This window comes from Entelurus aequoreus, linkage group LG08 (assembly GCF_033978785.1).
Source record: "Entelurus aequoreus isolate RoL-2023_Sb linkage group LG08, RoL_Eaeq_v1.1, whole genome shotgun sequence".
In the NCBI taxonomy this organism is placed as follows: Eukaryota; Metazoa; Chordata; class Actinopteri; order Syngnathiformes; family Syngnathidae; genus Entelurus; species Entelurus aequoreus.
In genome coordinates, this window is record NC_084738.1 from 15,366,508 (window position 1) to 15,379,790 (window position 13,283).

General features: G+C 38.4%; 1 protein-coding gene across 9 annotated transcripts in view; it reads right to left on the minus strand.

Annotated features, from left to right (window-relative positions):
• The window catches only part of pcdh15b (protocadherin-related 15b), a 315,473-nt gene that overhangs the window by 56,519 nt on the left and 245,671 nt on the right, over positions 1 to 13,283 (minus strand). For all 9 annotated transcript variants that reach the window (XM_062055676.1, XM_062055677.1, XM_062055675.1 and 6 more), the window contains 2 exons: positions 11,340 to 11,480; positions 1,083 to 1,210 (listed from right to left, as the gene is read on the minus strand). In XM_062055676.1, the coding sequence (XP_061911660.1) occupies positions 1,083 to 1,210; positions 11,340 to 11,480 (269 nt within the window). The remainder of the gene's footprint in view (positions 1 to 1,082; positions 1,211 to 11,339; positions 11,481 to 13,283) is intronic.

Consider the following 13,283-nt stretch of genomic DNA (forward strand, 5'->3'; position numbering starts at 1 on the left):
TGCTTTTCTGGCGCTTGAGCGTTGGATGGCTCTAAAAAAACAAACTACACCTCCCAGAATCCTCTGCAGAGCGCGAGAGTTGCAAAGTGGGGGCGAGGAAAACCGTAAGCAGGAAGTGAAGTGTGTTCGTACTTGTTTTACATAAGAATAGTTTTTTGAACATTTCCTTTAAATTTCATCAAAATCTGTCCATAAATGATTGAGTTATGTTGCTAACAAACACACAAACTAATAACCCTGATGAAAACAATATATATTTGGCAGAGGTAAGGCAGGGTACACCCTGGACAAGGGTACACCCTGGACAAGTCGCCACCTCCTAAACAGTCACCCAGAAAATATATTTGAAGCCTGCAAAGCTAAACATCAGTTTGAGAGACGTTTACATTATTAAAAGTTAAATTGTTAGTGAACTTTTCTGGCATTTTAAAAAAAAAATTTGCTTGAAACAATATATGTTCCTGCTTAAAAATACATGTTTGTGGTAATAAATATGATTAGTAAATTTGAGCATTATGTTTGTGTTCAATTACAGTGTGTGTGTCTATGCTAAACATTACTGCCACTTCATTTAACATACTATAACATTTCAACTATGTCTTTTTTTGGTGGAAAATACCACGATAATAAAGTACTGTTGCCTTAATCACTCACTGTTACCGTGATAATATTGTACTGTGACATTCTGATACCAATACATCCCTAATAACTCTAATAAACTCAGCATCAAGGGTTGGAATTGGGGGTTAAATCACCCAAATAATTCTTGAGCGCGGCCACCGCTGCTGCTCACTGCTCCCCTCACCTCCCAGGGGGTGGAATAAGGGGATGGGTCAAATGCAGAGGGTAATTTCACCACACCTAGTGTGTGTGTGTGAGACTATCAGTGGTAGTTTAATAGATCACTAAAATAATCGATAGCTGCAGTCCAAGTAAATGTAGTTTCATTTACGAGGATTGATTTCTTTTTAAGGTTTTAAACGATGAGTTTCAAAGTTAGACAATTGTGTAAAACAAGCTCTGGCAAACACCATCAAGGATATTTGATGGTGCACTGGGGTAAAATTCAGTTAAGATTGTACCTGCACTTGCAGGACGGAGGTGAAGGTTTTGGCGTCCTCCGCTACTCCCCCGATGAAAAGAGGTGCGCTGAAAACTGGCGGGTGGTCGTTCTCATCCTGGATGTCAATCACCACGAGGGCAGTGTTACCTGAAACACACACAGACCAGAATTGTTGCATAGGAAAGACAATCAATGTAAAAAAAAAAATGGTACAATTAATGCTTCCATCTGTTGAAAAGCTCTATGGAGATGATGACTTCCTTTTCCAGCATGATCTTGGACCTGCCCACAGTGCCAAAACCACCAGTAACTGGTGTACTGACCATGGCATTACTGTCCTCGATTGGCCTGCCAAATCCCCTGACCTGAACCCCATAGAGAATTTGTGGGGTATTGTGAAGAAGAAGCTGAAAGACACCAGACCCAATAATGCAAATGAGCTAAAGGCCGCTATTGAAGCATCCTGGGCATCCATAACACCTCAGCAATGCCACAGGCTGATTGCCTCCATGCCACGCCGCATTGGTGCAGTAATCCGTGCAAAAGGATTCCCAACCAAGTACTGAGTGCATTAATTGACAGTTTCAAACGTTTGATTTTGTTTTGCTCTTATAAATCTTTATTTTTTACTTGGTCTGAGGAAATATTAAAATTTTTTGAGATACGATTTTTGAGTTTTCTTAAGCTGTATGCCATAATTAGCAATATTAAAATAATAAAAGGCTTGCAATATTTCAGTTGATGTGTAATGAATCCAGAATGTATGACATTTTTGTTTTTTTTAATTGCATTACAGAAAATAAAGGACTTTATCACAATATTGTAATTTTCTGAGACAGTCATGTATATCAGTGGTCCCCAACCACAGGGCCGTGGCCCGATACCGGTCCGTGGATCGATTAGTACCGGGCCGCACAAGAAATAAAAAATAAAAATAAAAATACCCCCCCGCCCCATGGTCCATGGGACACATTTTCAAGCGTTTACCGGTCCGCAGTTACAAAAAGGTTGGGGACCACTGCTGTATATAGTACATACAGTATATACATGTATGTATGTATATATAAACATATATATATATATATATATATATACACACACACACACACACACACACACACACACACACACATACAATTACATACGTACGCACGAATGCACGCACCCATCGATTTTAAAGTTCTACTAGATTTTAAATGTCTTAGTGGTCTTCTGCCTTCTTATCTATCTGACCTGCTCTTACCGTATCAACCCTTGCTGATCCTGATATCATCTGGCACTGGCCTTTTATCTTTACCAAATACAGGAACAAAGACGGTGAGGCAGCATTTAGTCACCATGGCCCCCACCGTTTATATTTTTAAAAACAGGCTAAAGACACAACTTTTTAATCAGGCTTTTTACAGATAATGTTAAACTTTTTTTTACTATTTATTGTGTTGTTTTCTATCTTAATTATGAAAATTACTATATTCGCTCAATATTCTGTTTTTATTAAGTTATTAATGTATTATTTATGTTATCTATACTTTATTTTTACATATATTTTAGCATTTAGTACATATATATTTTATTTGGATTTTAATCTATTAACATTTTTACGAGAATGTCTAGGGAAGATTGTGTTTTTAGGGTTGCAACGATGAATCGATTAATTCAATTAGACAAAAGCTTAGATTTACATGCTGTTGCTGTGATTAATCGTTTAATGAGTGTAAATAATACAACTTTACGAAATACTATGGAGTGCCAGGAACTTTAAATATGGGATAGAGCGCACATTAGAGCATGGCTGTTTTGTGGCCGTGATTTGTATGGCAGGCAGCAAACACAGACGTTATTTTCTATTAGTGCAACACTTATAAAAAGTACAATTTCAAATGTAATTATGTGCATATTTTAGAACAAAGGAATGAAGTTCATGGCAAGTACAAAAACAATTGTATAAACTATTTTCCCAAAAATACACACGGAAACTATAAAGTGTGTTTTATCCGATGACTCGATTAATCGAAAAACCAACCAATAGAATACCAGGGGCCGTACTTATCAAGCTTCTTAGAATTACTCCTAAGAAGTCTGCTAAGAGTTGACTTAAGAGTAAATAAATTATTGGCTGAAAGCTGCACTTAAAAGTTAGTTATCAAGCGTCTTACTCACACTTTCAGCGAAGTGTAGGACTGAATCTTAAGTGTCACACTCAGAGCTGAATTACGACATTACTATGTGCCGTAAACGGAATTTTAGGTGTCATTTCTGTGTCCATAGAAATGACCAATCACGGAAGGGAATCCGTTGTCTAAGAATAAAGAAATATCTTGGAAATATTTAAGTGGACAATGGGAGTGTATATTTTGACAATAAACTACAAAATAATACAAAACAAACTAGTCCCCGCCGGCACTCACGCTACCGCTCCCTCTCTTCTCTCGCCCACACACTCACTGACGTCACTCACCTCACGGCCACACACATACGCTACTGTCATAACATTTTCTTTCCAATTCATTAATTAGGCAACTAATTTGAAACTGGTGTGGGTGGCTCTATATATACTAGCCCACTGCAGACACATGCAGAAATCAACATGGAATCGAAAAGTATTAAATCTGTGACAAAAATAATATCCGCTCTGTCTAAACGATACCGTTTGATCAGCTGCTCGTCATCAAAAAAAAACAAAACATTGTTCCGTTCCCTGAACGTTCGCGCACGTCTCTCTCGCCTCAGTGCCATCCCCTGCTGGCAACTCCTAACCACTTAAGACACCTCTGAAGGTCTCTTAAATATTGTGGAGAGTAGGGGTGATTCTTAGACTTAAGAACGTTGATAAAAAACTTTTATTCTTAAGTTTGAGAGTAGGACTAAATTTCGCAAATTCTCAGGACTTAAGTGTAAAATGGCACTCTAAGAAGCTTGATAAGTACGGCCCCAGATTACTAAAAGGATCGCTAGCTGCAGCCCTACATTTCATTGTTATCAGTGATGTAGAACACGTTTGAAGTACAATTTCATATAAAGCACACTGTCATTCACTGACATTTTGTGCGCGCTTCTTCACGCAAAACGAGCCCTGCCAAGGATCACGGGGCCCCAAGCACAGCACGTATAGGGAGTAATAATTATATGGTCAAAGACAGCTATGGCATGTCTTCTCTTTCACTTTCTCATGCACTCCATGTACTTATTTACATTGCAAAATTAACTTGTTATAGTCTACAATTAGCTTTCACATTTCGGAAATAACAGTCCCTCTACAATTAATGCCTGCTTCCAGTTAAGGCTTCATCCTCTCTGCCTAACCTAAATAAAGGCCTCTGTTATAATAAGAGCCTTACCGGCAAGTCGAAAAAGCTCTATAAAAGAGCAGCACTGTACCTAGCGATTGTGTTGCCACAGATTAAGACGTCTCAAAGGACTAGATTTGACGTTGCAGTCAAATACATCCTACTTGTCACCAACAAAGATAAGAGCAGCCATTAAGACCTGCAGGCTTGACTTGACACCCCATGGCAGGAAGGAAGAAGGAAAGAAAAAAATATTGCAAATTTAAATGCTTTTAATGCCCGCTGGCTAGGAACATCACATTTAGGCTGTTGGCAGGTGGCAAAATAGCAGCTCAGCAGCTATTACCTTTTATACCTGCGGGAGACAACATAGAGATGTTTACATCAAGTCCAAACTGCAAATTCCACTGCACCCCCTCCCCTCCATTCTCTACCTGCACATGGCAGCGGCAAGTAGGACTTAAATGAGGGAGTTTGGCATTTACAGAACTATTGCATAGAGAATTTGCAGCATGGGGACAACAATGATGAAAATGTGCTGATTTGGAACCATTATTTGATGGTCTTAAAGCTGAAGACCGGACAGTAATTTCCATTTCCCAATTAAAAGGCAGCACAACCAATGTTGTAATAGCAGTAAGGAGCAAACTGCTCAGCCAGCAATAATATCTCAGATGAGTTCAACAACAGTGTACTATAACACATGAGTTTCACACCAAGGAACAGCTGAGGAGCAACACCTTAGAATAGAATAGAATAGAATAGAAATTACTTTATTGATCCCTGGGGGAAATTCAGCACCACAGTTCGCTCACAATAAACAGTAAACACTTAGGTATTCACATATCAAGGAAAATATCAAAAAATATACAGTAAAAAATAAAGATATGGAATAGCGTACACTTAAATTGTCCCCTCACTTTCCGGTGCAAAAACAGCAGGTGCAACAACAGCAGTGCAAGTAGCATTATACATGTGAATAATATAAATAAGGCTACGGAATCGAATAGAAATTGTCCTATCACTATTCTTCTGGTGCAAAAAGACAGCAGTGCAAGTAGCATTTTTTACATGTTGAAAAATATAAATACGATCTTAAATCTTGATAAAGCTGCTCAAACTCATACTTCAAATGCAGCTACTGCCATCATGTGGAGTTGATCAAAACTAGGAGGTTGCCCACAGCCACGACTATTTTTTAACCTGGGCTAATTTGGAGACCCCGGCGGTTATTTGGTATTGTATACCGGCCGACTATAGGCGACTGCTGTTAATTGAACAGAAGTGTTATTTGGTACATTTATAGCACAGTGGTACCTCAACTTAAGAATGTTTTGAGACAAAGCTGTCTCTCAGCTAATTGTTATGCTTTAAATTGCAAGCAAAAAGGTGAGTTATAGCATGCCCATGTAGAAAATGCCACAGTGATCCCCGTAATATCCGCCCAAAAACATCTGGTATAACTCGCTAACAAAAGCATATAGCTAGAAATAGACATAACTTTGTTTTTCCAACCATAGAAGGAATACATTGAGTGTAAATGACAGCGCTGAGAAGAAGTAGATGATATTCATTGAACATACCGAGCATATCGCCAACCTGGCGAAGCAGTTTAAGCGTATCACTTCTAGTCTGCGCCATACTGAAGCAGAATGAGTGTAACGCCAGCCAAGAATGGTAAAATAACATCTAAATAGCAGACATTTATCCATGAAAATATGAAGAAGGTGGTGATGGTCTGTTTGATGGAAAAAGCAACTGGAAAAAGATAATGTAGAAGTCCACTCTCCAAAGCAAATGCTGTACATTATTATCATACTACTTCACAAAACTATTGTAGTTGTTAGCAGTACTATTGTATTGTTTTTGTACAAACCAGTAAAGTTGGCACGTTGTGTAAATGGTAAATAAAAACAGAATACAAAAATTTGCAAATCCTTTTCAACCTATATTCAACTGAATAGACTGCAAAGACAAGATACTTAACGTTCGAACGTTGGAAAACTTTGTTATTTTTTGCAAATATTAGCTAATTTGGAATTCGATGCCTGCAACATGTTTTAAAAAAAGCTGGCACAAGTGGCAAAAAAGACTGAGAAAGTTAAGGATTGCTCCCTTCAGAAAACCACTGTCAGTAACTACAGTTTGTCGCTACATCTGTAAGTGCAAGTTAAAACTCTACTATGCAAACACCCCGAAACGCCGTTGGCTTCGCTGGGCCCGAGCTCATCTAAGATGGACTGATGCAAAGTGGAAAAGTATTCAGTGGTCTGATGAGTCCACATTTCAAATTGTTTTAGGAAACTTTTTTGGAAAGTGTTTTTGGAAATCGTGTCCTCCGGAAGAAAGAGGAAAAGAACCATCCAAACGGTTCTAGGCGCAAAGTTGAAAAGCCAAGATCTGTGATGGTATGGGGGTGTATTAGTGCCCAAGACATGGGTAACTTACACATCTGTGAAGGCACCATTAATGCTGAAAGGTACATACAGGTTTTGGAGCAACATATGCCCCCGTGCCAACATTTTTGCAATGTGATGCTGCCATTAAATTCTAAGGTAATGATTATTTTGCAAAAAAATAAAAGTTTCTCAGTTCGAACATTACATATCTTGTCTTTGTAGTCTATTCAATTGAATATAAGTTTAAAAGGATTTGCAAATCATTGTATTCCGTTTATATTTACATCTAACACAATTTCCCAACTCATATGGAAACGGGGCTTGTACAAATTACACAACGTGCCAACTTCACTGGTTTTGGGTTTTGTACATGATTTCTTATATAAAAGTTTTTCTTTTTAAAAGGCATGTTACATTTCAAAATGGTGCTGTTTTGGGGACCAAGCATTGATTTCAATTCATTTCAACAGGAGACGTCGATTTGAGATACAAGTGGTTTGTGCCCTGAGATCGGTAGGTTGTGAGTTCAAACCCCGGCCGAGTCATACCAAAGACTATAAAAATGGGACCCATTACCTCCCTGCTTGGCACTCAGCATTAAGGGTTGGAATTGGGGGTTGAATCACCGCTGCTGCTCACTGCTCCCCTCACCTTCCAGGGGGTGATCAAGGGTGATGGGTCAAATGCAGAGAATAATTTCACCACACTTAGTGTGTGTGTGTGACAAACATTGGTACTTTAACTTTAACTTTTAAAAGCTCCGTCACAGAACCAATTATGTTCGTAAACGTTGTATTTCCATTCATAATATTCCATCATGGTTAAAACCGCACAAATAAATCATGTATTAAAAGGTTGTTTTCGGTTAACTGGAGTGTTTCTTTACTACTGGCCTGGCGTGCATTTTACAGCTATTTCAGTTACTTTTGGGGAAATTTGTGCAAACTGGGATTATTCTGTCATTAAAATTCTGCTGTGTAACTAGGTTATGCTGTGCAAACACACCCCGAAACAGTAAAAGTAGTATTTACCGATAATTTATGTCAGCCATAGCCATATGTTAATTAGCACAGACTGTTACAGGAGACACAAGCGAGTAATAGTCATGTTTGTGGCCCTATAGAAGACACCAATCAATGGCCTTACAACACACCTCCACAAAATATGTGCTGCCTAGAGATACTAAAACATTTACAGTACAATAAAAAAATAGTCAAAATTAAAATGCAATAGTCCCTGTGTTCTCTTTGACTTTTACACAAATGCAAAAAGGCGTTTTCTTTTTTTAAGTGTTCATCGTCAACATTTAGGATGCAGTCCTTTACTTAAGTCCGAAGACGTGTTGTTGTTAGAACATTATTGACTTGTTGCCTGATTACAAAACGTGGCCCGACGAGAACTGAAAGGAGTCGCTAATGAACACAATGATGCAGAGCGTTATACCCGGAGGAATGCTTAAGATCCAAATTGTTTAAATGAAGCGCATTCAGCGTGTGGTAAACATTATAATTAAAGAAGAAAGCCGGGGAGCTGAGCATCAATTAAGACGCCCGGGGAGGACGCTGGAGGTGCGTGCGCAGGGATGGAGGATTGATAAAAGTGCAAAACACTGCAAATTGATGCATGCATGCAGAACATGTGCTTCATGGTGATTGGACAAAACACAGGATGGATGAAAGTTACGCATAGAATTACTGTAACCGCTTTCCTCGCTTCTCTGCTTGTGGAATGTATTGTAGATCATAAATCATGCTTCTCACCTGGATAGTAGAAGGACGAGGATGTAATCCGACATGTTGGTACACTTTGACAGCCAATTTAGATATGGCAATGGCGAGAACGACACGAAAAGACGCTCGGTTCCACCCCCCTTTTTTCTTCGCAAAGATTATGAGTAGAGATGCCGATAAATGCTTTAAAATGTAATATCGGAAATTATCGGTATAGTTTTTTTTAATTATCAGCATCGTTTTTTTGTTTTTTTTTAATTAAATCAACATAAAAAACACAAGATGCACTTACAATTAGTGCACCAACCCAAAAAACCTCCCTCCCCCATTTACACTCATTCACACAAAAGGATTGGTTCTTTCTGTTATTAATATTCTGGTTCCTACATTATATATCAATATATATCAATACAGTCTGCAAGGGATACAGTCCATAAGCACACATGATTGTGCGTGCTGCTGGTCCATTAATAATACTAACCTTTAACAGTTAATTTTACTCATTTTCATTAATTACTAGTTTCTATGTAACTGTTTTTATATTGTTTTACTTTCTTTTTTATTCAAGAAAATCTTTTTAATTTATTTATCTTATTTTAATTTTTTTTTTTTAAAAGGACCTTATTTTCACCATACCTGGTTGTCCAAATTAGGCATAATAATGTGTTAATTCCACGACTGTATATATCGGTATCGGTTGATATCGGTATCGGTAATTAAGAGTTGGACAATGGCGGAATATCGGATATCGGCAAAAAAGCCATTATCGGACACCCCTAATTATGAGTCATTTTTCACCTCTAAATGGGAATATATAAACAGCCGAGCAGTCAGCATCCTAGTGACATACAGTAAGTGATGTTTTATTATGTTTGTTGGCTCTCATGAAGTCTGCAGTAAGTAACAATCAGCGATGAAGAAAACAAAAAAAAGACAACGTTGTGCAGTGATGTTTTGAAATTACCGTCAATTTTGAACTATACAAAGTATTTCAATGGTTGGAATCTGCGCTTTTGCTTGATATAATAGTTACTATGGTAATCTAAGTCACAGCAGCTTACACGAGGCACCAAGCAGTGTGGGCGGGGAGCGTTTCCACAGAGTGTTTCCAGAGCGGCCAGCCTGAAATGCGGGTGTCAGGGACAGACGCGGAAGGAGATTTTTACAAGAAATTGCTCAAGCTTAGTGATGTATCAGATTGTAGGTGGGGTTGTTATTTACCCCTCGCGTTCATATTTCGCTGTGTTTGTAGCATTTTTGTTGCGTTTTGCTTGATTGTAAAATATGTCGATCGAGAGGGTGTGTGTTGTTTGTATGTTGTCAATATTCAGTGTTTTATCGTTCATAGTTAATATTGTAAATCCCACATTTTTTATTTTCATGTATATTCTTGGTCTATTCCGTTTAAGGTGGTCTGTCATAACGTTTTTACCATTTAATCAGACATTATTATGAGATTTTGTATTAGTGTTCCTAAAAATCAGATATACCGGCCCCAAGACACATTTTTTCTCTAAATAATTGCCCAGGCCTGTCATACAGGAACGTTTTTTTTAACGTTTTACTGAACTGCAAGTTACTGATTTGCTCAAAACTTGGTGACAGTAAGTATAGTAAGAATTAAGTGCACATTTTCAAAGTATTTGCAATAATGTAGCAAACTAGATACAGCTCTACAGTATATTAAAATATATTGTAGTAAAGACAGCCATAAACAACTTTACATAGTGCACCATTTACATCTGCATTCACTCTTCCATAGTTTAACCAGTTGTTTCAACAAATGCAAGCCATTTTAATTTTTTTGGCCACAGTTGGACCGGATGTGACATGTGCTGTTATTGTGAAACCGGAAGTGTGTGTGAAAGAAGGTGCCTTGACGCGGAACCAGTGTGTTGGAGAGAGACCTGACGACTGTCAAAGAACGTGCCTCTCGATTCCTTCGCTATAGTCTGTCTTATCTGCTGGGCTTCTTCTAATTACAAAACCTCGGTTACAAAAACACGCTTATTTACTTTTTCAGATGACAGTGCTGATCTCTTTTTTTGTACAAAAAACCTCTAGTTGGTACGACGTTAGTTGGCGACATGAACGATATCTTGCAGCACTAATTTTACTACATGCGGTGGCTGTCCATTTCGAAAAGGCATTGTTCAATTTATCCGTGGTAAACGCAGGTAAACTCGGCCAGCATAGTTTGTTGTCTTGTCCATGTAGCATTCGTGCTGGCGACGCCATTCTAATCTTCATGTTTTGCTTTAAAATGCTGTTTTAAACTTGATATGCGCCGATAATTAAAACGTTTGTTGCTGCATTACTAACTAATTACCTCAGTTTTATCTAAAGGTCAATCTGCGTTTATTTTCAAGGGCACAGAGCACATCGCTCTAACTATCTTCACACTGGCATGTGACGTGATCCCTTTGGCGGTCAAAACAAACAATGGCATTAATCTTAATTCATTTATGGTGACAATATATATTGTTTTATTAATCACTTGTGTTAATGTTGACAGCCCTAATATAAACCCTTCAGACTCTGAATATAAGATGAATGGTTTATATTCGGGTGTATAGAGTATAAAGATGGACTGTAAAGATAAATGAAGAGCATCTAGTATTTGGTGGCTTCCTCCTAATACCAAACAGAAATTCTGCAGAACTTCACACAATAGCAGAAGTGACTGAGGGGAACTACTGAGCGTTCCCTGATGTGGAGGGTCTCGATCTGTGCTGTCTGCAGGGACATACTCGTTCTGACAGTGAAATACTACGCCCGGGACTTCATTTTCAATGCCGCCATGACACATCTTGCACGCCACAAAAGGAGGAAAAGTCCATGACTGAATCAACTCGCTTACTCTTGGAGGGAGCTCGAAGGTTGGAGGACACCACCCTCATTGAGTCGGCTTCCACCTTGAGGACGTAGCTGGAGTTGGTCTCGAAATCCAGCGGCTTGGCAGTGGAAATCAGTCCCGTTGAGTCGTTTAATTTAAACACGCCTGCAGAAAGCAGTGGGAGATCATTGTAGTGAGGCAGTAAAGTGAATTCAAATAAAGCGCTTTTCAGACAGCACAATGTAGCAAAGGTAAACTTAAAAAACTGTATTGACCCTCATTTAGGACCACAATATTTAATTTCTGCCCTGGAAATAAATCAGACAAAGACAGCAGGTGGCAACAAATGACTTCCCAAGGGAGCTTTTCCCCCCTGTCAGTTACGCACACAAACCAATGACCAGGGCCCTCATGTAACAAGCTTTCGTACGCACAAAAACCTGCTGTACGCCCTTTTTCACAGCAAAATTGAGATGTATCCAAACCAGGGGTCGGCAACCCAAAATGTTGAAAGAGCCATATTGGACCAAAAATACAAAAACAAATCTGTGTGGAGCCGCAAAAAGTTAAAAGCCATATTACATACAGATAGTGTGTCATGAGATATAAATTGAATTAAGATAACTTAAAGGAAACTAAATTACCTCAAATATACACTACCGTTCAAAAGTTTGGGGTCACATTGAAATGTCCTTATTTTTGAAGGAAAAGCACTGTACTTTTCAATGAAGATAACTTTAAACTAGTCTTAACTTTAAAGAAATACACTCTATACATTGCTAATGTGGTAAATGACTATTCTAGCTGCAAATGTCTGGTTTTTGGTGCAATATCTACATAGGTGTATAGAGGCCCATTTCCAGCAACTATCACTCCAGTGTTCTAATGGTACAATGTGTTTGCTCATTGGCTCAGAAGGCTAATTGATGATTAGAAAACCCTTGTGCAATCATGTTCACACATCTGAAAACAGTTTAGCTCGTTACAGAAGCTACAAAACTGACCTTCCTTTGAGCAAATTGAGTTTCTGGAGCATCACATTTGTGGGGTCAATTAAACGCTCAAAATGGCCAGAAAAAGAGAACTTTCATCTGAAACTCGACAGTCTATTCTTGTTCTTAGAAATGAAGGCTATTCCACAAAATTGTTTGGGTGACCCCAAACTTTTGAACGGTAGTGTACCTACAAATGAGGCATAAGCAATATGTACATATAGATAGCCTAAATAGCATGTTAGCATCGATTAGCTTGCAGTCATGCAGTGACCAAATATGTCTGATTAGCACTCCACACAAGTCAATAACATCAACAAAACTCACCTTTGTGCATTCATGCACAACGTTAAAAGTTTGGTGGACAAAACGAGACAGAAAAAAAAGTGGCATAAAACACGTCCTAGAAAGTCGGAGAAAGTTATACATGTAAGCAAACTACGGTGAGTTCAAGGACCGCCAAAATTAGTAGGACAAAACGGTGCTCGCCAAATACTCGAATCAGTGAAGCATGTTTAATATAAACAGTGTGCTTTATAACAATTAGGGAGGTTTGTGTCATGTTTGTCCTCATACAGAAACCATATTAAAACAAAAATTATATTTTTTTCCCCTCATCTTTTTCAATTTTTCATACATTTATGAAAAAGCTCCAGAGAGCCACTAGGGCGGCGCTAAAGAGCCGCATTTCCGACCCCTGATCTAGACTGACATTGACTTCATGCTTTACATACGCACATTTCTACGGGCAATGGGATACTTTGCCGATGCACAAGAGGTGGAACTTTGATTTATACAATGTAAAAACAATTTAGGCAAGGACACAAAATTCACTTATCGCCAATGTATTTAATGCTTCATATTCATATTGGCATTTGTGAGGACGTTATGTTGTAAATTACACAAATTATAATTATATTGGAGGCAATCACAGTTAGCCACCTCTGCTGAAGTATTATAAATCATGTTTTCAAAC